The sequence below is a fragment of the Platalea leucorodia genome, assembly GCF_965183815.1.
Source record: "Platalea leucorodia genome assembly, chromosome: 6".
NCBI classification, from domain to species: Eukaryota; Metazoa; Chordata; class Aves; order Pelecaniformes; family Threskiornithidae; genus Platalea; species Platalea leucorodia.
In genome coordinates, this window is record NC_138828.1 from 55,457,742 (window position 1) to 55,483,806 (window position 26,065).

General features: G+C 40.9%; 1 protein-coding gene across 3 annotated transcripts; it reads left to right on the plus strand.

Moving 5' to 3' along the window:
- The first annotated feature begins 2,318 nt into the window (after positions 1 to 2,318).
- Positions 2,319 to 19,489, plus strand: LONRF1 (LON peptidase N-terminal domain and ring finger 1). Of its 3 annotated transcripts, XM_082316266.1 has the most exons (12): positions 2,323 to 3,148; positions 7,921 to 8,039; positions 10,486 to 10,608; positions 11,213 to 11,356; positions 11,803 to 12,040; positions 12,126 to 12,216; positions 13,072 to 13,186; positions 13,779 to 13,900; positions 15,091 to 15,249; positions 15,361 to 15,523; positions 15,912 to 16,064; positions 17,612 to 19,486. In XM_082316266.1, exons 1-12 carry the CDS (start codon positions 2,542 to 2,544, stop codon positions 17,768 to 17,770), a joined length of 2,193 nt encoding a protein of 730 aa, XP_082172392.1. In that variant the 5' UTR covers positions 2,323 to 2,541; the 3' UTR covers positions 17,771 to 19,486. The 3 variants fall into 3 exon arrangements, with proteins under 3 accessions (XP_082172393.1, XP_082172394.1, XP_082172392.1); XM_082316267.1 differs by lacking the exon at positions 11,213 to 11,356 and having other exon boundaries at positions 2,319 to 3,148; positions 17,612 to 19,489; XM_082316268.1 differs by lacking the exon at positions 15,091 to 15,249 and having other exon boundaries at positions 2,322 to 3,148; positions 17,612 to 19,487.
- Positions 19,490 to 26,065: the final 6,576 nt, after the last annotated feature.

The following is a 26,065-nucleotide window of genomic DNA, read 5'->3' on the forward strand; positions in this document are numbered from 1 at the left end:
CCGTCCCACCCCAACTCCGTTCTTCCACCATTTTTAATTGTTTTGAAGTGAAGGATCATGGGAAAAACCTCAACTCTTCTGCTCCAAGACCCCACAAGTATTTTGCTCCTGTACATTGGGAATTATGAAAAATAGCTGATTGTAGCTGACAACACTGATTGTAGCTGACAACACTGCTTGAATCATCAGTACGAAAGCTAACATATGAACTTTGATAAGAATCATTTGAAATGGCAATGGTGGAAAGAAGTTTTTGCTTCTACTTGTTTTTAATTGTTCCTGCAGAGGACAATGTTACTATTCTAACTCCAGCTTTTTAAGGAAGTTCCACAAACCCCTGACCTTTGTACTGTTTTAATTTTCTTCTCCATTTCCGTAGGTAATTTAATCTGAAATGCAAAATAAAATACTCTTCTCTTCAATGATGGCTCACAGTACTTCTTTCAGAGTTTTACTTCTGTCCAAATTCTCTGCTTATCTCCCTGATACTTTGCGAAGGGTGAGCTCACACTTGACATGTCTAAAACAGAATCCATAACCTATTCAAACCATTCATAATTCAAACCATTTTACCTCATCTTGCCACCATTCAAGTTCACACTACAGGCATCTCTTTTACTTTGATCGTTTCTTAGACTGTCACTTCCTAACTCGCGCCATTTTTTAATTACTCACTCTAAGAGACTATCTTTCCTATCTCTTCATGTTGACAATATACCCATATTCTCCCCCATATTTCACTTAACATAACATCTTTTTTTCTTTGACTTTAGGAACTGGAAAGTCACTGTAAAGGCAAAGGATGCAGTTTAGAGTGGATGAGTTCAGACAAAACATCCTGATATAAATCCAGATGTGTGTGTCTGGTAATTTCCACTCACAGCATCTTTGCCTGTAGCCCTCTTAACAACCTTCAGTATCATCCTCCAGCCTGCCATATGTGAAATACAGCTGAAGCCAAATATAGCTTTGTTCCTTTCATAAGGCCATAAATTAATTTCCCTGATGTGTAAGTCTTGCCTGGAAGGTTTTAGAGGAACTGTGATATTTATCTGAGACTTCTAGATTTATGACAGCCTTCTAACTTAAAAGAAAAAAGGCATTGTGGCAACTGTAAATAGATAGCACTTATACAATAGACTTTAAGCTTTCATTAGAGGCTGTCATACATCTGGAAACCCTAAATATTTCCCCATGAAAATGCACTGCCACTACTACTTAGTTTAGGTAAAGTAGATCAGGTACTTCCCCAAAAGCACTAAACTTACTATTTTACACTCGTGGAAGACAAAGTTTACTGCACCAACCGGCTGTTACGGCACGGCACATGCACAGCAGGTCTACACAATGAAAGCATCGGAGCCCATCCTATGGGCGTGCTACACGAACTGCCGGAAACATTCAAGAAAAGAGGGAGACATACATAAACCCTAAGGACAAAGAGCTTTCTCTTAATCATGTAACTTTTATCGTGTCCTCCATTAAAAAAAAAAACTAACGCAGAAGAAAAATGGACCAGCCCAAGCGGCCGGAGCCAAGCGTGAGCATCAGCCGCCGGGAAGGCGGCCGTGCAGGGGCTGCTCGACAAGCACCCGCCAGCTGAAGCCTTCAGGGCCGCGGCAGCTCCAGACCCCGTCCCCCCGAGGCGCTCGGAGACCCGCTGCAGACCCCGCTCCCCGCCCCGGGACTCTGCCCCTTCGCGCTCGGCTGCTTCCCCCACCTCCACCCGCCCCAACAGCGCTGCGAACGCCCGACCCTGGCGGCCGCCCTCACCGCCGCAGCCGCTCCCAGGAGCCAACCCGCAGCCCGCCGGCCCGTCCCTCCGCCCCGGCCAACCACCCTCCTCCTCCTCCTCCCCCCGGCCCCGCTACGGTGCTCCCTCCCCGCCGCACCGCGCTCTCTCTCAGCCCCAGGGCGGCAGAGGCGGGGAAGGCTGCGCCCAGGGCTCGGCTCCGCCGCGGCGGCGGCGGGCTGGCTGTGAGGGGCACCACGCGCGCGGCGCTGCCCTGCCCACGCCCGCCCCCCGCGTGACTGACGGACTGACTAACTGACGGACGGACCGACTGACTGACTGACTGACTGACTGACTGACTGACTCCACGGCCGCCCGGTGCCAGCCCCGCCCCATTACGGCGCACGCATGGAGCGGTGTTTTGTAACCTCCTTCCATCTTGCGCCCTCCTCCTCACGCCCCGCCCCGCTCCGCGCGCGCCGCCAATGGCCGGCCCGCCCGGCCGTCAGCTGACGTCGCGTTTTATGTAAGCCGGCGGGGCGAGGGCGCGCGGCGCAGAGGTTTGAAAGGGGGGCAGCGCGGGGCGCGCGCCGCCGCCGCCTCCTTCTCCTCCTCGCAGGGCGGGGGACCGTGGCCCCGGGTAGCGCGCGCAGGGGCGGGGGGGCGCACGTGACCCCGCCCCCCGCCCGCGAGGGCGCCTCGCTTCCTCCTCCTCTCCGCGCCGCCAGTGCCTGAGCGCCGCGCGCGGAGCCGAGCCCGGCGGCCGGAGCGGCAGCGCCACACCCCCCCTTGGCGGAGCCGGGCGGCCGATGGCGTTCTCTCCCGCGTCCGAGGGCTCGGAGGCGTCGCCGGAGCCGGGCGGCAGCGGGAGCCCGGGCGAAGAGGCGGATGGAGAGCGGGAGCTGCTGCCGCGGCTGGGCGAGAGGCTGGTGCCCGGGAGCCGCCTGAAGGAAGTGGTGGGCGCGTCCTTGGCGTCGCTGTGCCTCGGCCCCCTCGCCGGACCTCAGCGCCTCGGGACGCTGGTGGACTGCCTGGTGCTGAACTACCGCCTGCGGCAGGGGCTGGGCTGGAGCCGGGACCGCGGGGGCGCGGCCGAGGGGCCGCTGCGCTGCTGCGGGTGCGGCAGGTTCCTGAGCGAGCCGGTCACCGTCCCGTGCGGGCACACCTACTGCCGCCGCTGTCTCCGGAGGGAGCTGCGGGCCCGCTGCCGCCGCTGCCGGGACTGGCTGCTGCCGGCGGGGGGCACCAGCACGGCCGCTGCCCCGCTGCGGACCAGCGTCGTCCTCAACCAGCTGGCGGAGAAGTGGTTCCCGGGCGAGTGCGAGAGGGCGAGGAGGGGGAGCCGGCTGGAGGAGCTGCTGGCCCAGGGCCGCTTCCGAGAGGCGCTGGGCGCCGCCAGCCAGGCTCTGCGAGCAGGTAAGGCTTGTGGGGGGCAGGCCCTTCCTCCGCCCGGTCCCGCCGGCCGCAGCCGCCGACTCCCGCCTCGCTCCCCGCCCGGAGCGTGAGGAGCCGGTGGCACAGCGCGGCAGGGTCGGGGGGCTGGAAGCGTGGTGGAGTACGTGGGTGTGCGTTTTCTTCCTGCCCTTCGGCCCCCCTCCCCTGCTGCTGAGGCCGTCAGTGGGCGAAAGGGACCGACAAAGAACATCCCAAGTTTTCGCGAGTTTGCCGAGAGGATTCAGGGAGCCTCCCCGTAGTCTGGTGGAGTGGAGGGACCGATTACGGGACGCGTAGTTGTTCGGGCCTCAGCTGGGCGTCAAGCCTGGTAGCGGGGCACACTTCAGAGCCATGGAGGAGCCTCCAGCCTGGGCTTCTTCACGTCTTCCCCACCCCCCCATGCTTTCGTGGGACTTGTTTACAGAAGAGTTTGTGGGCTTTGTTTTGTTTTGTATTTAGTAATCTCTGTGCAGGGATAAGATAAATTCTGTTGCTGTATTTAACCTTGTTTCCTGAGAGAGACCTATTTTCACAGTCTTAAGTGTCACCAAGACAATTCCCAGCAGGCCGGGCCCAGTTGCATAAGCAGACAGGCATGGAGGGGGACAGGTTGTGTAATGGCAGTGACATCATAGGTGGGTGTGGTTGAAGTTTTATAATATAGTGTTGAGAGAGGGTGCAAAGACGGGAGGTAGAGGCACGCTGTTAGATTATCCTATATCGATCGCAAGCAGTATGTCTGGTACCATGAACACTTGAGATACGGTCAGTTTTTCAGAGTTTAGTCTTTGTAGAGGGCATCAAATTTGTGTGGTTGATATACGTAGATGGATCCAGTGGCGGATTCCTTTGTTGTTCTTATTCGGCTATGGATTTTAACACCTGGTGACCTGTGGAGTTCCATTTTCATTTGTGCTATTTTATTTCTGTCCAGAAATTTAGGAATTAATATTTTTACAGATTAAGTGTATTACATTTGTACAGTTGTCTGCAGCGGAGAAAAAAACAAAAGCTTGCATAAGTCAAATCCTTCCAATCTGTTCTGGGGAGATACGTTAGATCTAGTTCCAGAATAAACTGTTTTCAAGGTAGGTGGGATTAAATCTCAGTTATATTTTATATGGCAATCTAATTTAAAGAGGTTCAGTGGTGGCCTTCAATTCTACATTATTTGCCAGGGTGTTTCCAAAATGTAGGATATGGGATAGATGTGACCTGAGAAAGTGGCTGATCTATTTTAAATCTTGGAACTGTAAGAAGCAGACTTTTTTCTCTTTGTTCTGAACGACAGCATTGACTCATGCAAGTCACAAAGAAATTGAGTCAAAACTCAGTGGCCTTCAGGGTACAAACTAGTGAATCCACTACTGATCACAAATGTTTACAGGGGTCCTGTTTCATGTTTCAAGACTGTTTTGGAAGAATGAAAGAGAAAATTAATTCTACAGACTCTAGTTAATCTTTCTTTTATGGATTTAGCAATATCATTTAGATATCTATGGGGAAAGAATTTTGATTCCTTTTTTTGTGAAGCTACATCTTAAATTTTTGCTTTAAAATGGCTTTCAAATTTGAGAATAGTTATCAGCTGTGATGCTTATCCACAATTTTGTAATTCACATTCAGTACACATGTTAGAAGCTCAGTTTAAGATCCTTTGTACAACTATTTCCTATTTCTCCAACCCTGAGAACTATCGATATTCCAAGTATTCTGGTAAAGATACTAAAGAACTTAATGAATCGGAATGCAGATGTACATTAAATGTCAATTTAGAGCTGTGGGCTCACAACTACAAATTGAAGGTGATTTCAGGCCAATAGAGATCTAATTAGTAGCTGCTGGTACACTTTCTATCTTCCTCCAGAACATGAATTCTTGAAAATACTTAGACGTGGAAAAGATGTGGCATAAGAAACATATTCATGGCATCTCTTCATAACTTTCTTACATTTTACCGAGTTCAGAGTAGTTTGCTTAAGGTTTTGTCCAGCTGGGTCATGAAAACCTGCAAGGAGGAAGATTCCACAGCTTTTCTGGGCAACCTGCTCAAAGGTTAATTATTCTCAGAGTGAAAAATTTTCTCCTTATTTCAAGTCACAACTGCCCTTGTTTCAGTTTATAGCCATTGTCTCTTGGTTTTCCCCCATGCATTTCAGTAAAGCGTCTTCTAGGTAGCCTCCTCATAGATTCTGGAAGGCTGTTGGGTTCTCCCAAGGCCTTCGGGAATTGTTTCCCACTAAACAAGCCCAGTTCTTTCAGCCTCTTCTCATGTCTTGTGTGTTCCAACCCTTGATCATTGGAGTGACCTTATAGTACTGTATTAATAAATACAGTGTCCTGAAGTTTTTCTGTATAGTGGTTGTGACGTGTATGTCTTATTTTGAAGAATTTGATAAATCTATAAGAACCATATAAAAAGCATGCAGGATTAGAGCAGAGATGGTCCATTTATTGGTATGCTTATGCTGACAGTAGCCAGGAGCTGATGCTTTGGAAGTAGTATAAAAAAAGTATATACACCTTTGTATGCTTTCCTATTAATGTAATAATAACTAGTATGCACAGTTCTGCACTGAAAGTACTTGCTGTCTTTTTTATTAAAATCATTTGTCTTTGGGTATGCTAGAAGCGAGTGATTTCTGTATTTACCATATACTGAGTTACTGAAATAGAAAATTTAAGCACAAATTGTGTTTTTGCTCTGTTTGGCCTTTGATCTAAGGATTTGAAATAGTTTTGCATCGTCCCTTTAGGTGGCAAACATTAAAATATATGCTGAAACATTGCAAAATGATGTTTTCACAATTACAAAGCCTAGAAATTAAATTATGGGTGCAAAATTGGACATATGCATTTAGATCTTTTGGTCTTGCAAATGTTTAGACCAAATTTGTTTTATGTATTGCTCATGCATTGGCAGTGTTTGTGTGTGTTCAGCAGCAGAGATGGGGTCCCAGTTCCTTGGTTTAGCCCTTTGTTTTGTACCAGTTCGGTTGGGACCATACTTTTCTCTTTGAAAAAGAAATGGACAAAATGTCCAACTGCTGTAGACTTGAGCTCACATTTTTATCGTCAAACCACCCCTCACCCTCCCCTCAGAAAGGAAGGCTTGGGAGTTCCTCAGGTCATCCTCTACACTTGCAAGTCTGAAAAAGATGAGCTCCCACCCTCCCGTATTATGTGCAAATAGGTAGCTTACCAGAGAACAAAGACCTGCACTTACTGCTACCTCTGAAGAAAAGAATTTGGTTTGACACTAACCCTGCTGGGCACCAAACAGTCAAATACAACAGAAAAAACGATCTGAAGAGTTTGATCTGAGCTCCCGCTTTACTAGGCTATAACAGTCACAAAACACAAAGCCACAGGAAAGCAGGCTTCAGAGTTCTGCTTGCAGAATTACCTGTTTAAGTTAGACAAAGACAATTTCCCAGACTTCTGTTAATACAAACATTTTATTGTGTCCAAAATAAAATTAAAAAACCAAACAAACCAGGTTTTGGAATATTTGTGTTTCAAGGGAAGCTGTCAACTCGAAAGACAACACTTTAGTTTCAGCTGTGAAATCTTCTGTCAGTTTTGATTTTTCTTAACCCTTTCTTTTCCATTAAAGTCTTTTTACATGTAGCATTGTGGATCTAAATACAAAGCAATATGTTGGAATACATGGGAACATTGATCAGTCTGGCTTTTAAATGTAAAACAAGCTAATGTTGGAAATCATGAAAATTTAAACCAGACATTTCGAATAGACTAAGATAGAATATCAAATTGAAATTATCCCCTCCCAAGAAAATTTTGTTGAAACAAACTTAGAGAGCTATTTAATTTAATATTGTTTACAGTAGACCAATGTCTGACTTGTTTATCTCATTCAATGAAAAACACAGGTGTATTAAAAAAAAAAAAAATAAAGAACAAAGGAGTGTGCTGGCATTTTTTCCAAGCAACAACTACACTTAGGTGTGTTATGAAAACCATTGTTTAATGGCATGAATATGGCCATGCTTCGCATTTAGAGGCTGCTTTACTAAAAGTGCAAAATGCTGTATGTTGGACATGAAAACTTGTCTTTGCTGAACACATACTAACGCTTTCCCATTGCAGAAGTTCCACTAGCACAACTCCTTATAACAGGGCTGCCAGCTGGTATTAAAGGCTTTCTGTTACTGGCTATCTCTTTTCAGACCACATAGTGATAAAGCCTACTTCTGGTACTTACCAGATGGATACCATTGTGAAAGTGGCATCTGTATCTCCAGCCATAGTTGGAAGGGGTTGGACATTATAAAAACAAATGACAGTCTAGAGAAAAACTTGAACATTTGAAAGCAAACTTTGTAATACTTAGACTTTTTAATACAAGTGCACTGAATTCACAGATTTCTGTGGTTTTGAATGGGTGTACTGTAAAGCTGAAGTCTACTTAGTCCTCAATATTTGTTGTCACAGCAGTACTGAGCAATACTTTATTCTGTCAGCCTCAGTGTTAGATCTTTTAAAATACATCATCTTGCTGCTGCAAGATATGTTAGGGGGTACAAAATTTGATCTTTAGCTTGAAAGACGTGAGCCTGGAATTACTGCCACTTTTATTACCCAAACACTGGGAGGTGGGGGAGAATGTACTCCAGTAATTCTGCGGTACGGTACAAAAAAGTGTGGTTATGACATATCACTATGGAAGCATATCTAATTAAAAATGTCAAAATTCTGAATTATTAAAAATGTTGCTTAATTTTTGTCTTCAGATTCCAGTGACTTGATGCTGAGAATTTACAGAGCTGAGTCATATGTTGGCCTCCAAGAATATAAAACAGCCATAGAAGATCTAAATTTTGTTATTTCTAAAATGCCAAATTGGCCAGAGGTAAGTTGATATGAACTCTTCATTTTTCAAAATCTGTGTTTATCTATAACATTAATGAATTCTGAATTATACTTGCATCAAGTTAAGAACCTAGGTCAGCTACCTTAAACATTATCATGTAAGGCATGCAAAATGCTTAAAGGTATCTTAAAATACTTACATGAGACAGGCTGCTGATGAATATGGGAGGTTAGAGTTGATTATTGAATCTACTTGAAACTGTTAATTTAGCCTTCTTCAAAAACTTCAGGTATTTTTGTTTCATATCATAACATGAGATGGTGTCTTTGGACAAAGGGTTAAGTGCGGTAGAACTGACTTCTTGGGAAGTATTATGAAGTACTTTTGTGCTGTCTGTAGTTACTTGTTATTGATTATTTCTTTAAAAGAACACTTTTATGTGTTCTCTTAAGAAAAGTTATTAAATATTTACAAACTTAACTTCAGCTTAACGGTATTTGACTGGATGGTTGGCTGAAATTGTGCAGCCAGCTTTAATTGCTTGAAAGCAGAACTTCTGAGGCCTGTGCGTTTGGTAGGTCGATGTAATTAACTTTTGAAATTTCTTATGCTATGCACAAGTTAGTCCTTTTAAAGCTCTGCATTTCCCCACTTCCCTGAAGTGTTTATACTTTGATTGTATTTCCCAAAGTCAGAGCATTTTAAGCATTACCTCATGTGAAAATATCACATGAGATGAGTGAGCACTGTTGCCAGTCAGGACTGGAATTCTTGGCTCTATGTTAAGTCAACATTTCTCTCATCGCTTTTGAGTTTTATTGGTAAAACAGTTTGCTATGTAAATAGGACAACACAGTTTTCTTTTCCAAATGCTACCAAAGAGTCAAAAAAATACTTAGCACAAGCAAGAAATTCTTTTGCAATAGTATGGCTAAAAAATGTAAGCATGTGTTTGGGCCTTTTTTAGTGGCTCCAATACTTGGAGTTGGGATAGGTTATGGTGATGTAACCTGTAATAGCTGGGGTTCGGGGTTTGTTTTGTTTATTTGTTAATGTTTATTAAGAGAAGGACACTTTGCTGTTTTAGCTTGGAAAGTTTTTCTTCGAAAAGCCCAAAGAAACTCAGTGGGAACTGAGCTTTGCAAATAGTGCAGGCAGCTGGGGAGTCACTGGCCTTCAGAACTGTAAGATACTGCATATTGCAGCACTGTCTAAACTCTGAGCACAGCAGGAGCAGCAAGATCTTGCCACACAAGGGGAGATAACTGCTGCTGTCTTGATCTCTCCTGTGTTCAGCAGTTCCATGGCTACCGCAAATTCAGAGAGCATCCTACTTTTTGCCGCTCAGCGTTGGTAGTACTGTCTACTTTTTTCTGTCTGGAAAGAAATTTCACTTCACTTAAGTGAGCTTGGTTTGATGGATTCCTCTAACAATTCTTATTTCTGTAGGAAAATAAACTGTCTGTAAGAGGAGGATTAGCATACTTTCCTTCTTCAGGATACATCTTAATGAAATTGCCCAAATCTATCAAAGATGATGCATGCCCTCATCTGGCAGCCTTGTTTAACAGGCTCTACTGTTGATACTGGCAGTTGTTCTGTAGAAACTGCACTTGGGTGGGTTTTTTGTTTGTTTTTTTTGTTGTTTTGGGTTTTTTATTCAGTTTTCTGGCCCATTATCGAATCTCATATACAACTAGGTGGTGTTGTTTTATCTAGCTTTTGTTAGATAACTGTTGTTTATATCTAACTTGTATTTATATTACTGCAAATGCAACTTTCTAAAATTGAGATAAGTTGGATAAGGGACTACTTAGTTCCAATGTCGTATAGTTATAGGTAGGTTCAGCAAAATTCAGTAGTCTTTTCTCCCTTTTTTTTATAGTAAACAGATTTTTTTTTTTTTTTTTTTGTAGCTGCTGTCTAGTGTTCAAGAATAAAATGTAGTTGGAGGAAGCAATTCCAACAGTGCATTGTTTTGTGTTAAGAATATGGATTAAGATGTATGTAAGAGATGCATGGTTGTGTGGATTGTTTTCTTTGTAGTTACCCTTCTGCAGGCTGGAACTATAAGGCTTTTAATGAAACAGAGGGCAAAAAGGGTGTCCTGTAAGCTGTTCTATGAGGTTATGTAATAATTTGCATTGCATTTCCCCTTCTTCCCCTCCAAAGCCTCACAGAAAGGGGAAATTAAGGCCCTTTGTGAATTCAGCACAGGTTTTTTAACCCTTCATTTAAGCCAAAACAAATTAACTGGAAGGAGACTAACACCAGCCTATCCAATGACTCTTCTCAAACACTGTAGGGGATGTATGTTAGACAAGTCATATAGATCATCCACACTGTGCACAGCTGAAGTTTGTTGAAGAGCTACATTCTTTTTGTCATGGAGGGTTCTAATTCTAACTTTGTTGTAATGCCTGTAAGATGAATACTGCAGTTCTACATACTCTCTAGGAATGTCTTCATGGTATCTGTTTTTCAGGTCTACTTCCGGAAAGGAAAAGTGCTGCAAGACTCTGGCTTTGTAGGTGATGCCTTACAACTGTTTCTACAGTGCTTAGCCCTTGATGAGGACTTTCTTCCAGCCAAGCTAGAAGTAGAAAGGGTAATTTTATTTATGAAACTGGGTTACTATCTCTGACTTGGTTCCTTTATAAATCTCCCATTGTGGTAGACTCTGAGCATCTAAAAGTCTTCAATACATACAGAGAAGTTTCACGTGGTAGATTAGTTCCTTTCAAGATATATCATGCTATGTTGAAGAAATACTCCTAATGTACAAGTTTTAAGTACACGTTTCAAAGTACATATGCTTTTCAAGTTACTAAATGAAAATCTAGAAAACTGGAAAGCAGGCAGCAAGTTAAATATTCTAAGTTGAACTCCTTCCTGCCCAGTGCACAACAGTTTTTCTTTGATAATAAAAATTTACATTGAAAAAGCTGCATGATAATGAATTGATAATGTCTAACTCTGTTTGAAGAGGTCACTCACTTGTAGTAGAAATGATAACGAGATAAATTTCTTTTTAGTAATATAGGTATGTAGGTTTCTGTTCTCAACCATTCTTTCTCAGTTACTGCTTAAATAAAGCTCTATGAAGATAACTTCATAGAGATTAAATTCTTATTTTTGGTATGTAGTTTTATGAAAAAGAATCCAGGCATAGCTTTATTATTGTTATGAACATTTAGCTGTTTGTCTTCTAGACATTGTGTGATGTGCTGTCACCAGAGAAGTTAGGAGAGAGCCTGAAGGAATCTGCTTGGAATTCACCACATATTCGAAATAAACCTTTTATACTTGGTTCTGAGGTGACTGAGTCTTACTGCAACTTACAGTTACCTGAGCAGGTAACAAAAACTATAGGATAACTTTTCTCTTTGGCTGATACACAAACAGCAGACAATACCTTTATTTGTCATACTTACTTTCCAGCCTACCTGCTGACTTTCTGTAATTGGCTAAATTGGAAGAAAAAAAAAAATGTGATTTGTGAGTAATGTATTTTCATTCGGAGTGTTAGACTCCTCACTCCAGTAAACTACTTATTAGAAGGTACTGAGATTTGATACTAGTGACTTCAAAATAGAGAGAAAGACAGGGTTTTTTCTCTTTGAAGCAGATGAAGATTTTTAAATTGTTAATGCTAAGCAAATTTGAATATCAAATTCCTCTAGTTAACTAATGAACTAACTGTGGGTATCGGTTTGGCTTATATATCTTTGCATGTTCACATCTTATATACTTAGATTTGTGTTACTCTTTAAGTACAGTTCAGTTCATCTTATTATTATAGAGTTTAGGCGGATCAGAGGTACTGGAGCCTGTCAGTGGAAGCTTAAATCGTGCGCAGTCTGCCCATGCTCTTAACTCCACAAAAGACCTTGCCAAGGAAGATGGCTTAAAGAGAGTGTCTTCTGAACCCCTTCTCTCTGGCCAAGAAAAAGGTGCTTTGTTGAAAAGAAAGCTTTCCTTTTCAGAACAGGATACAGTTGTATGTGAAGATGGAAGAAACAAACACAAAAAGCAAGGAGGTAAACAGTCACTTACTTTGAAATTTAAAGTATTTACTGTCTTGTGCCTTTCTTTGAAGGAGTGTTTTGTCTTGCTTTTCCTTAGAAAGTACAAAAAGGGACGTGACACTGGCTTTTGGAACAATTCCAGGGGATTTGATTGATGTATCAGATTTTGAGTGCTCTCTGTGTATGAGGTAAGATTTCCTCTGTGACTCAATATTTCTGTTATAGATGCTTGGCCAGGTATCTGTTACACATATAAACTGAGGTACTTACAGGTTATGATGAGTTCTGATATCAGTCAATAATTTTCAGCCTTCTTCTATCCCTGCAGTTAAATGCTTATTTAAATGTGTCAGTTGCTATAGTGCTATATAATACAGCATTATTTTAATCAAGCTGCCTTTGCAATGAAACTTGGTGTTGTTAACTGGTAACCTAAAAAGGACAGGATCTTTTGTGCTTAAACATTAGGGTTTTCTTCAGTCAATATAACTATTTAGCTTATTTTTGGAAGGCTAATGCTTAGAAGTGTTGCCCGTGAACCTCATATTTGTCTAGGAGATGTAGATACTTCAGAATGTTAGTCTACTTAAATGTAGGTGATGTATTTGAAAGCTCTTATTGAGTCATCGTGGTTTTCAGAATAAATACCTTAAAACATATGGTGTATACTAAACTGTCTATAGTTACGTTACTAGTATGTAATACTGCTATTAAAACAACTTAGCTCCTCAAAGAATCACTTAATTTTGTGTATTCTGAATCTCTATGTAGTGAGACCAAAATCTTTGTACATTGGGATAAATGTTTAGATATTTAGTGTTGAAATATGTCTAGATTTATCAGAAAACACAAAAAATGAGTGGTGTAGTGGTAAATGGAAAAAAGCTTCAGTATAGGGGAAAAAGCAGAAAAAGGAGACATGGGATTAGTTTTCTCTGCTTTGTTATGATATAACTAGTGTTAAAAATTAGAGGTTGGTCACTGACTTTTTTAGCAAAACATACACTTGCCATGGTATCTAACTTCTAATATCTTTGTTTCAGGCTATTCTTTGAGCCAGTGACAACCCCTTGTGGACATACTTTTTGCAAAGGTTGCTTGGAACGGTGTTTAGACCATGCTCCTCAGTGTCCACTCTGTAAGGAGAGTTTGAAAGAGGTACTGTTTCTCAGCAGAGCTCACAAATACAAACATTGTATCATTTTAAAGGCTCTTTCACTTAAACTCAACAACTTGGATTCACTTGCATTAAGGATTGCTACTAGAAAGGAAAAACTTGAGACAAATTTTGTCAATACAAGTTGATCAGGTTTGCCTCAGGGTCTTAGAGATTTTATGTTTCTGTGACCATCTGCTTTATTGGTGTAACTAAATCCTGAGTGTTTGTAAACTTCGGTAACTATTCAGTAAAACCTTTCTGTAATTTCTGTACACTTTCCTTATTTGTATGGCTGTATAACCTGGGAAATCAATTCTGTCTCTGGTAAACATAGAAATACAACCCGAGTTAGACACTCGAGTTGTCAGGCACAAAGAAATAAAATAGAGAATCTCATTTTCAAATATTAGAGTAACATTAGGTGTTAAGTAATGAAACATAACAACTTCAGAGCTCTAAGTTTTTATGGGTTTAAATCTAATTGATGACACATTTCATATATGATGGTTTTAAGTAAAAGCTGCATTTTCTCAAGTCTTTTGTTAATGTATATGAAAAGAAATATTAATATATTTTTTACATTGTTTACAGTACCTTGCAAGCAGAAAATACAGCATCACAGAACTGCTGGAGGAATTAATAATGAAATACTTGTCTGATGAATTATATGAGAGAAAAAGAATTCATGCTGAAGAAACCGCTGAGCACTCAAAGTAAGCTTGCTGTCTTTTATCTAGAAAACTTGAGAGATTAGTATGGAAATCCTTTTTAGAAATGTTTTATCATTTTTGTCATTATTAATAATGCATATTATGGATGCAAGAAGGAATATAAAGACATGTTAATTTGGTGTCTTAAATGTGTGTTTCAGAAAATTAAATTTTTTAACTACTGTGGAAATAAAAAAATCACACTTTGATAGTAGCAACGTGAGGCTCTTAAGTCCTCTACAAAATATGTTTGTCCTCCTGTTTCTCTGTGTGCACTGTCGTGGAGCTTCAGTTTTAGCTTTGCTGCTGTTAATGGAATTGTCTTCTTGAGTTGGCTGCCCAGTCTCAGATACTTTAATTTCTTTCAAAGCAGTTCATGATAGACATTAGTTGTATAAAGATAGATGTGATGAAAAGAAATCATTGGGATTTCTTTGTAATCTCGATGTTTATCTCTAGTAGAGTTCTTCAGATGTATAAAGTGTCATGTATTGTAGATACGAATAGAAAACTATTTAAAACTACAGCTCATGCCACATACGTAACAAAATCCATGCATTAGAATTACGTTTTATAATCTGAAAGGTATTAAAATTAAATACCTGGTAATATTTTAATGTTCACTTGTTTGTATCAACTATCAACTGGACATACTTGATAAAATAGCACGAAAAAAATATTTTGTTCTTCAGTTAGGCCTGCTGAGGCATATTGCAAGGTAAAAGTTAGACCCTGGGTTGCATCTTGTGATCTGGAGTCCATCGTTGAAAATAATCTAAATGGGCACCTAGCTACTATGTAGTAACTGCTGCATCTTTTTTGTTCCAGGAAGACTGTGACTCTGAGGGCATAATGGCTTGTATGGCTCAAACTAAAACAAAAAGGAAAAAAATAACTAACACCCTGTCCCCAAAACAAAGTCCTTCGTTCATTGACTAGATATTCAGTGACTAGATAACTATGAGGTTTACTGTCCAGTATGTATTCAAATCAGCACATAGGTCTTCAGTCACTGTTATTAGTATGTGTTTTTATTGTTTATGAAAGTTGTTACAATGTGCTTATTATTAAACTTTGAAAAGAGTGCTTTATGACCTCAAATATAGCAAACATACTGAAAAAAATGGATTGTCTTGGCATAGTTCAGTGATTAGATTTTTAAGCCACATATTTCTTTTGATGTTCTTTTGAAGCTTGACCAAGAATGTTCCAATGTTTGTTTGCACTATGGCATATCCTACTGTGCCTTGCCCTCTACATGTGTTTGAGCCAAGATACCGACTAATGATTCGCAGAAGTATGGAAACTGGGACTAAACAGTTTGGGATGTGTATAAGTGATTCTCAAAATGGGTAGGTTTACATCCTAATTCTAAGCTTCTCAGCTCTTAGGTCTTTTTTTAATTATAAAAAGTGTCCTTTTAGAAGTGTGTAATTGCATTACAGAGAAGGTTTCTTTTCTAGTTTTGCAGATTATGGATGCATGCTGCAAATTAGGAATGTTCATTTTCTACCTGATGGACGGTCTGTTGTTGATACAGTTGGTGGAAAGAGATTTAGAGTTTTACGGAGAGGGATGAAAGATGGTTATTGCACTGCAGACATCGAATATTTGGAAGATGTTAAGGTATCCAGAATCCTGTATAAATACTTACTAGTATTATTATCTCAAGTTTTTTGCCTGATTTGTTCTTGAGAGTGCTGTTTCCAAGTTTTAGGTCTCTAGACCACTGGAAGATTCAGTGCCAGCATGTGGAAGAAATGGAAGCTAGCTTAATTTTTTTTATTATTATAAAGCAACAAAGAAATACTGTGGGTTTTGTTTGACCAATAGTTGGAAGTTGTAACTTTTTAAAATGTCACGGGACTTCTTTACTATTCAGTCATTAGCAATCAAGTCTTAGGAGAATGCAAGAAATACATGTAATTATAGTTGAAATTGAATGGGGTTTGGGTTTTAGCTTAAACATCTTAATTGTTTCTTTAATGATATTTTCATAACATTCCCCCTATAGGTTGCTGATGAAGAAGAACTAAGGAAACTGAGAGAACTTCACAATTTTGTTTACAATCAGGCCTGCAGTTGGTTCCAAAACTTAAGAAACAAATTTCGCACTCAAATTCTTCAGCACTTCGGGCCAATGCCTGACAGGGAGGAAAACATACAGGTGAGACATCATTTAATATCAATTATTAGGTGCTTATTTCTAAAAATAAAAACCCTGTTAACAACTGCTGAACATTAAAAGAAAAAAAACCTACTTTTTTCCCAACTTTGAAGGCATAAGGCTTCATCTTGTTTCTCTTATGATGAGCAACAAAAGGCAGTTCTGTCACTGTTCAACAGTTTTTGCAGGAAAGGATGATATGCTGCTGTGAAAATAAAACTAGTAAACTGAGAACACTTTAAGTTCCAGTAGCATTTTAAACTGTTGGTTTGTGTAAAGCTGTTAGAATTAAAGTGGGAAAAAAAAAATGTATTTTCTGCCCTGTGACACGTGCAGGTAGTAATCTTTGGCAAATAGGTAATCACAAATAACACTTTTCTCCTTTCTGAGATAGTGCCATAAACTGCTGCAGCTGCTAGGATCTGACAAATGTTTCTTAAGAAACTAGCTGCAGCCGTCTATTTTAATGGTTATTATAAACAATTAATGAAGGTTGGTGAGATCCTGAAAGAGTGGAGGCTGGAGAAAAGTAACATTTAAAAATATGTAAAATTTGGCTTTCAAAGTGGAATTATATATGAAATGGGATCTTAATGAGAGCCTGTCCCTCACCCAGCTGCTACATACTTTTATGAGACTATATTAACTGATCTGGGAGGACTGTAGATGCTGTGGAGGCCAGTACATGAATTCAGAAGTGATTTTGGAACAATTTAATTAAAAAAAAAAAAAAAAAAAAAAAAAACATACTAGGAAGGAGGAATAAGTGTGCAAAACCAGGATAACTAGCAGGGCAGCAATACTATGGGTATGTACCTGAGATTTATAATAGAACACAAATGTGTCAACTGTGTGATACAGATGTAGGGGAGGAAATGTCATCCTGGAGTGTACCATTACCAGTAATATTCTTGCAAGTCATTTGACGTAACTAATCTTCTCTGCAGTGATAGGACCTCTGCTGAGGAGTATTATGTCCAGTTCTGGGCATGACATCTAAGGCTTGGTGTAGAGAATTGAATAAAGTACAGGAAAAAGTTACATACTATGTTTTATCAAGTTAGAAGAAACTGATTAAGTAGTCCTGCTCTGTCTAGGAGGTAATGAGAAGGAAGTGGAATTGGGAGGTGATAGAGGAGTCCTTCAAATATAGCAAAGACAACTGTAATGAAAACGTTAGGCTTCAAGAATATTCAAGGCTCAATAATAGCACGACAGGTAATAGATTTAGTTTTTATCAGCGGGGTTGTTATTAGGTGACTGTCCTATACTTGGCCATTTTTTCCCAAGGAAGCTATGAGCTTCCTTTGTTGCCTTAAAAATAATTGCTTTATCAAGCTTAGTTTAAGTGTACTTTATTTGACTTCTCAGCTGGGGAGGGATCAGAAGAGATCCCTTCAGAACCCTTCTGATCTCGTGGATCTGGAATTCTCTAGTATCAAACTTTAAACGAGTCTTTGCCATTGATGACTTTGTTTTCTGATGTCTTTGTGTTAGTCAACTATACTACATTGGTTATGGGTAACCAATTTATCTTTTATTTTTAGGCAATGCCCAATGGTCCTGCTTGGTGTTGGTGGCTTCTAGCTGTTCTCCCAGTAGACCCCAGATATCAGCTGTCAGTTCTCTCCATGATGTCTTTAAAAGACCGTCTGATAAAAATCCAACATATACTCACATATTTTTCTAGAGACCAGTCCAAGTGACTAACCGCCTGGGTCTTCCTGAAAAGTTACTCTGTTCTGGTTGTAGTAGCAGCTGGAATTTTTGCTGCCTTTGCACATCTAGCGCTGGTTTGAGAAGTGTAACGGAACTGCTTTTTCTCTCTCCTCCCCACCCTCCCGACTTCCTGAACCATGTGGTTCTTTGAATGCACACTTTCTTCAACCATGAGAGAAGACCACCGATGATTGCACAAAGTCAATCCAGCTGGATATGTCTTTCACGTTATCTACATTACAATTTGCACTATGTAGAAGAGAACCTTTTTGAGACTTGATAATTTTAGCCACTGACTTTTTAAAGCTGTGGGAAATGCAGGACTTAAGGCTGACAGTCCAAGTTTACAACATTGAGGAGGTATTAAAGGTTTTGCAAATGTTTGCCTCATACAACTGTTCTTTTGCTATTTGCACAAATATTTGAGATACAGTATTGAATGTCACTGTTGGATATTACTACTCTTATTGAATTATCTTGACCATGAATATGGCACAGATTTTTAAGTTATCTTGTAAATGTATGCATCACAAAACAGGTGACATTATGAACTGTATGCTGAACTGAGAGCCAATTTTAAGGAACAAATGCAAAAAAAAAAAAAAGGTACTTCTGTCTAAAAATACTTAAACTGTGAATATGGTTTACATATCTAGGCCTGTACATGTTAAAGAGGAAACTGAAATGCTAGTACCAGTTACGTTTCTACTGGGCTTTTCAGGCTGACTGTTCTTCCAGAGCACACACTTAGTTTATCGAGCTTAGAAGAAGAAATCTTAGAGTATGCGTGCGTCTGTGTGCTGGGGATTGTGCATCCAGGATTTAAAAGCTTAAAGTTTTATTTGAACATTTTAAGTTGGTGCAAATGTGAGTTCTATGCCTTATTCATATCAATAGTAGAGCACACTGCAGTGGCAAGGTTAGCATCATGCTGCCAATAGGTACTTTTTGTAATTAAAGGTTTGCATATTTGTGAATATGTCTGATACTGGCTTTCTTGTATGTAAATCATTTGTAAAATATTTCTTAAATCTTGCTTTTGCTAATATATTTAATTTTCAATAAAAGCTGAAAGTTTGTAATATTTTTAACTTTATCAGAAACTAAAAATCACTTTCATTTTCCATATGCTTCTATTCTGGGATCTTAAGTAAATCCAGAAGCAGCTGTTTAACCTACATCAAGGTTGTGGGCACTTCATGATGTAATTGGTATGTACATAATCTGTTTCTCAGTATAGTACCTGTCTCAGACTGATTATTGGCCAGACAAGTTTTTTGCTGGTGGCCTGATTTTGTATCTACTTTGTTGAAATGGAGGTGGTTTCAGGTATGAAGTTTGCATTTCACAAAACTCAAAAGTTGTGGGAAACTGTTCTTGCAGAACAGTTAGGTATTTCACAGACTTGCTCATCAGATGCTCTGGCCTTGTTCTCTTCTGGAGTTTAAGGCTTGAAATATTACAAGCAACCCAAAATCTGCTGGATCATTTTTAATATGGGCTTCTATCTAGGGTAAACTTCCCCTTTATTGTATGAATAAAGTCCTGGATTAATATTTGGAAAGCTTTATTTGCATAGTAAAGAAAGGGGATCTTCTATTTCTCCACTTCAGTATGTTATGAGCTTAGAAACTTAATCTGTGTATTGCCATGATCTTCTTAAGAATGCAGGTGACAGGTTTTTTTTTTTTCTTGACAGCAAAAAGTCCCTGTAGCCGGGCTTGAAATAAAAAAAAAAAACACACTAGATTATTTGTTTTGTTTTTTTCTTACAAAGAGCTTTATTTTTTGAAATCGGGTATTCCCTAGTCTGATGGAAGATGTGGCTTCTAGGTGTTTTTATACATTCCCATGAGTTTTTAATAAAACAAAAATTTAGATAAAGTGTCAGTTGGCTTGTGCTGTCCTGTGCATATGTAGGTTCTACTTCTGGAATTGTAAACCATGTAAGAGAAAACTTAATCAAAAGGAAACGGCAACGACAAAAAAAAGCAAAGTTACTGTGATTAATACATGCTGCATTAAGACTGATCATAAGTACTACTCTTCGGTAACTATTCCACAACACAATCGTTGTAGGTGCTGTTGGGAATGATACGAAATTGAGAATGGGGAGGAAAGATTTTGAAGAGGATTTTTAAGTTGGAATTTTTTTCAAGTGGTGGTGGTGTTGTGGATGAGATTTTGTCCCTTTGTGCAGTTAGAGTGGGGCAGAACAAGCTCGCCTGCATGTTGGCATAGACCTTTCAGTAAATATCTTGAAGAGAGATACCATGCTGTGTACTTTGTACATAGTGTTTTGAATTTGGGGAGTACTTCCTTATTCTTTTGATTTTTTTTTTTTTTATTTTATTTTATTTTTTCCCCCATGTCACACAGCAAGGGTTCTTTAGCTATCGAACGATAAAACAGCAACAGACTAAGGACCAAGTCTGATCAATTTATATTATTATAGTGAAGTTGACAATCAATGTAATTAAGCCTGAGCGGAATGCGAGCAATCTAGGCATGAGCAGAAGGGAAAAGGGGAAAGCTCACTCGCTGTGCAGGCAAGGTACAACACTGTTAATGATTAGTCTTACCTGATGATGAGCAACAGTCAGGGAAATTGTCACTCTCATGTTCTCTGTCACGATAGAAGAACGTTTCCTTCACTGGGCAGCACCCCTGGACCAGCCAGCGAGAGCTACCCCAAGTTAGTGTTGGGGCACCTTATTTATGGGATTGCGCCTTCCTTGTTCAATCGTATGATTGACAAGTTGATGTAGACATGTTCTTTACCTCAGTGTGAGAACAAGATTAGATGTGTCTCAAAAGATGGGTGATCTGTAAATAGCTATAGAATCAATTGGATGTGCATGGATGGTAATATGAGAAAGGTCATAAACTTCAGCATGAGGGATAGGAGTCACTGTACTGAGAGGTACCTGCCCAGAACTGATGTGTGTGCTTCAAATCTTTCTGGCAAGGACCTCCTCCCAGTTTTGCTAAATTGTGGCCAGAGATCTCACTGAAATTCTTAATTCATGATTCATATACACCTCTAGTCTCTTTACCTTAAATTACTCTTAGCAAACATCGTTTCTTGTAACAACTTTGTGCCCTGGGTGAGAACCAATGAAGTTTAGGTTCAGAAACTTCAGTTTTCTCACTGTGAAATGGAGACTTCGTGTTTCTCCCTTCTAACTTGATTTTTCTTTTGGAAGTTGGCAAATGCACAAACTTCATCCATCACATTCTTTCTAGCAAATCGTTCCTCTGGGGGCCTTTTACTGGTCCTAAGTTTCTTCAAGGACGATATGCAAAGATGGCTGTAAGACATGTTGATGAAACTGAAGCGATGCTAGAACGTCAGTAGGGAGAAATGTTTGCTCTGAACCCCATGAAAGACTAGGCCAGACTCGAACGTTGCTAGAGGCCTTACAAGACTCAGAAGGACAGTATGCTCCTCCTGTTGGTTTTATAAGTCATCTAACCCGTTCCTTTGAGCTCTCTCCCAATGTGCGGGGTGGGGTAAATATCTGCTAAATATGGAGATTTTACTATCGCCTCATTCGCATCGATTACAAGTGAGACAGGGCAGAGTTGATCGGCACAGCTGAGTCTTCTGAACAACAGCACAAGGGAGACTTACAGTGCAAGGCACTGCTCACTCGGCGTTACCAGCTGCGGCAGGGAGAATGGCTGACACTTCGGCTTGGAGCAGGCCTTCAGGAGCAGTGGACAAACCACATCCGCCTGGCCTGCACCTGAGCCAGTCTGAGATGTTGCTCTTTCGGTACTGTCTTTGACTGTAGAAACCTGGCTATCCACAACTGGATTTCTATGGGAAGAAGGTTGTTCCAGTTAGCGAGTAGACATGAGATACCTGTTCAAGGATTATTGTATCCATGCCACTTGGTATCACGCTGAAATCTGGCCATTAGCCCCTCGTTTATGTGCTTTTCTACAATTAAAAAAACATAAAGCTATAAAATGTTTAATGCTAGGATGTAAGTTATTCTAAAGCCTTTATCAATACAAAGCAAAATGAAGAGTTCACTGAGTTTTGAGCCTCGATTTTGGTGAAGTTGTACTTTCCTGGATGCTCGTGACTGCGACTGCTTTTACAAGCAAAGGCCAACACCAGGATTTCACCATGGATTTAAAAACATCATTGCACTAGTGATAGTACCAGTGATGTAGCTTCGATGCAGTCAGGAGTGCCTATGGGGATGTGGCAGGCGCTCCAGGGAAGAAGTTTTGAATGTTAGAGAGAAAGAAGTTGGTAAAGAAGTCTTTATACTTCTAGTTGAGGGGGTTTGTTTTGTTTGGGAAGTAAGATGGAAGAACGTCCTATCTTGGAAATAACTTTTAAAGCAGACTGAATATGAACCTGTACTAGCTAGGAAGCTGGCCATGTAAGTGTGTTAGAAAAGGGAAATGATGTAATGGGAAACTGGGGAGAGGGAGCTGCGCTATATTAAGGCAAATACAGTCACTTTCCAATCCAAATAGAAATTCTCTGCAGCTTGGCATCTTAAGCTACTTAATTATATCATCTGTTTGTGTGAGTGTTGGTTCCTTGTGTTCAAGAGCTTTCTGGTCTGTCAGCTGGGAATGTTTTTCTTTTTATCAGCATAAAGAGCTATACAGGATGCTTGGCAGAGTGGGCTAGCTTCCCCCGACGCTGCTCTAAGGTGGTGGTGGTTGTTTTGGGGTTTTCTTTTTTTCCTTTCATTCCCTTTTTTTCTTTTTTTTTTCGCCTCTTGCATCAGACCTTACTTAGTTCTGCCTGAGGGCTACTTGTTGGGGCTGCCACAGAGCTCTCTACCACAGAGCTCTCCATCAGAGGTTTCAGCCTACTGCCCCTGCTGAAGGAAATCCCGGTTGGGATTTCTTGGAAGCTCCAAGTTCCTTTGAAAGACAACCTGTTCTTTTCTGTGACAAGCTCTGTCCTTGAACAGGCTTGAACTTGATGCTTGATATTCTCAAGCATCTGTCAAGCTTTTGGCAACTTGTTTGCTGTACTGTTTTTCTATCAAGATATCCTCCTACTGCTGATGACATCTGTCATCAGGAGGGGAGAGAGAGAGAAAAGCTGTTAATAGTTAATTCTTTTACTAAGTTCCATGCAAATACGTCTTAATTCCTTCTTCCAGAAGTTTTGAATTTTACCTTCCATGGGGAACAACAAATCTTCTGTCTTCTCCAAGTCTAAGATCTTCCCTACACACAGGGCATACTCTTCAGGAAGTCAGTCAGTCCTTCAGAAAGCTCCCAGTCTCGTTGAACTGGTGTTTCATGGTCAGCGCGATTTCCATACCAAGAAAGATAAGGGGAGCTGCCTAAGGCCTGCTACAAGGCTCCTGAGGCAGAGAGCCAGGGCTCTGGAGGCAGCTGCAGCACTGCTGTGGTCCAACCCCTGTTGCAGTTATTGAGGAAACAAATTGAAACGGGGGCGAGGGGAAGGGGAAACTACGATCTTCCCTTCCTACAAATCTCCGCACGCCTGTGATGGTTAAAGCGCTCTTCTAAGAAGTAACGGAAAAGTCAAGTTTTGTCCCTTTCCCCCAGTAGAGAGGCGATTTAATGGCTTGTAACCTGGGTGACTGTTCTAACCTGTAGAGTGCGTACTGTTTTGAGTGAGTAGGTATGCGTTGAGATCATGGCTGGAACGCTGACTTTGTGTATCCTGAGGAGGCTTTGATGAGCAAGAGGCTGCTCTGCCCTGTCAGGATCGAAAATGCTCCTGCAAAAGCACAACAGCAGATGCTGAAGTGGCTTTAGGTCCCTCTTGCTCAAGTAGCCATTGCACAGCAACTCTGAGGAGTTTTGAACGCACACACTTAGATCTGAATGGAATAGGCATTTGGGAACTGGGGCTGCAACCCAGTTCTAGAGGTACTTAAGCTCTGCAGGAAATTCAGGGTCTGTGGTGGGGTTTTTTTGGTTTTTTTTTGTTTTTTTTTAAATCAACCCTCTATGAAACTTTAAAGTTCTTCTCTTGTGCATACCTTGAAACGAGTCTTGATTGTTCAAACAACCTTTGCACCTTATTTTTGTCTGAGCCCAGAAACTGAGTGTCCTCATGTGTAAGCTTTTGGAAGTTTTGAACAGGGAAGCGTGCTCTGAAGCTGCCTATGACATGCCTACTGCAGCGTGACCCAAACACGGTGCAACAGGCACCTCTGGTTTCATTTTAAAGCATGGCTCAAGATTTCCAACACTATTTCACAATTAAGTTGCATTGCTAAAGAAATCACTGGGGCTGTGAGAAAAGGCTCAAATGCCCTCTAGTGAGGCAACAGCCATGGTTTTTCTTTGGGTATGAATTACTTTAATAGCTTTCAAAAACAAAAGGCTTCAAAAACCAGGGAGTGCCTTAATGCCATCCCCAAGTCGTATAGATCACATCCTCTCCTAGGCATTCAATTCACTTTTTACCACTCTCCCCAGGCAGAGAGTATTAAAACCGTACCTTCGGTGTCCTGCATAGGTGCTTTCACCTTTGAACTGTGGGTGGAGGACAAATCAGTGGGAGCCGTGACTGGTTTTCCCCTCATTTTTACAGAATGGGTTTTTTGGGTTTGGGGTTGGCTTTTTTTAGAAATTAAATGATGTTACAAAGGCTGAACACCAGGTGCCACTCACCTGTACCTGTAAAACAAGTCCTGCCCTCTGCTAAGTCTAAACAGCTCCTTGCCGATATCTGTAAAGAACACATACTGCTAAGCAGGTAACTCTGCTAATTAGGACATGATCTAACCCACAGTCCTAGGTTCCACAGCAAGTGCTTAAAAATTAGCTTTTCATTACAGGTATTCCAACTCAATTTTAAAAATGCAAATAAATTTCAGTAACCTCTCTATGTAACAGTTTTTTTGAAGATAAAAGCACTTTTTATTTAAGAATTTGTTGGGATATTTTTAAAATTGGACAAGAAAAAGCAAGTGCTACAAGAGCAGTTTCTGGCTGAAGAAATTCTCAGGTTATTGCATCGATGTAATAGCTGGAATGCTGAGCCAAGGGGAAATATTTTCATTTCATAGCAAAAGCTTTGTGAAGAACTTCCAGCTGAACTAAACAGCTGGTATGCAGCACTTCAGCCTTTAGGACAACTACGTAAAGTCCTTGCAAATATGATAGACTTTGCAGGTTTCATCTGCTGATCGCAGCAACACACTGTTAATGCTAGCTGCTGTCTCTAGCGTGTCTTTGCAAGGCAACTGCTCAAGCGAAGGTTTGCTTCCAAGAGTTCAGTACAGACTGCACAAAAACCCCCTAAACAACCCACCCCATCCAGAAGCTGAAGAATGACCATCTCTATGGCAACTAAAGCACTTAGCATGCTCATGCCCAATGTAAATTGGCACAATTTTACAAATGAAGTTAGTATAATCAGGGTGCAAGTAATTTGAGAAAAGTAACCAGAGGCAGTACAGAATATTCCAGGTATAACACTCAAACCCTTGTCTGTCACCAATTTTTATTGCATGGGGGAAGGCTGTACAGAGACAGCAATACGGGTGGAAAACGAGACACAAGTGGCTGGCTGCGGTTGCGTCTCACCACGGTGCTAGGGTGGCCAGGTGTCTAGTAAGCTTGTCAGCTTGATTACCCAGCAGAGCTAACACCCAGTGTAGCATTGGGTAGGGTGGGGGAAGAATAGGAAACGACACCTTCACCTCTTGCGCAACTTTACCCTCAGGTTATGTATTGTTGTACAGCTGAGCTAGCAGACTGCTGCCACCAGGAGAAGAAGTGCTGCACTCTACAGTTGTTGGCTCTGGTTCTGGGCTGATTACAAGATAAGATAATCCAATTCACTCACCCAAGCAAACAAAGAGCACACACTCATCTCTTTTCACCCGTTAATTTTTCTGCTAGTTAAAGTTAATCCCACTACCTCATTAGGAGAGCTAGCTGGCAGCATGCTTTCAGATATGCTAGCCTAAGTATGCAGTTGAGTACAATCTTGGTAAATAGCTTGCTTACTAAGAAAACCACTGTCTTGAGGATCTTCATTTTTAAGTCAGTGCTGCATCAGTATGCCACCAAGGGATTTCAACCTCACTGTCATCACTAGCCCTCACTATTTTTGATATTTCATTTAGAATTTCATTAGAAAAGCAACCGCCCTGAAGACTAAGAAAAGACTTCTAGTTATTTTGCTTTAGTGTTAAGCTTTGACCAACTAAAAAACCTCTGCACTTAACTCCAGAAGAGAACACTGCTGAGAGCACTGTTTAGAGCTCTTGTATACAACCACACGTAAGATGCGGTCCCTTCCTGTGCACAAG

Coding starts and splice junctions, on each gene's coding strand:
- LONRF1 (XM_082316266.1), top strand. CDS start 2,542: ATGGCGTTCTCTCCCGCGTCCGAGGGCTCGGAGGCGTCGCCGGAGCCG. Junction 12,217..13,071: donor GAGTGCTCTCTGTGTATGAG/GTAAGATTTCCT, acceptor TCTTTGTTTCAG/GCTATTCTTTGAGCCAGTGA. Junction 15,250..15,360: donor ATAAGTGATTCTCAAAATGG/GTAGGTTTACAT, acceptor TTTCTTTTCTAG/TTTTGCAGATTATGGATGCA.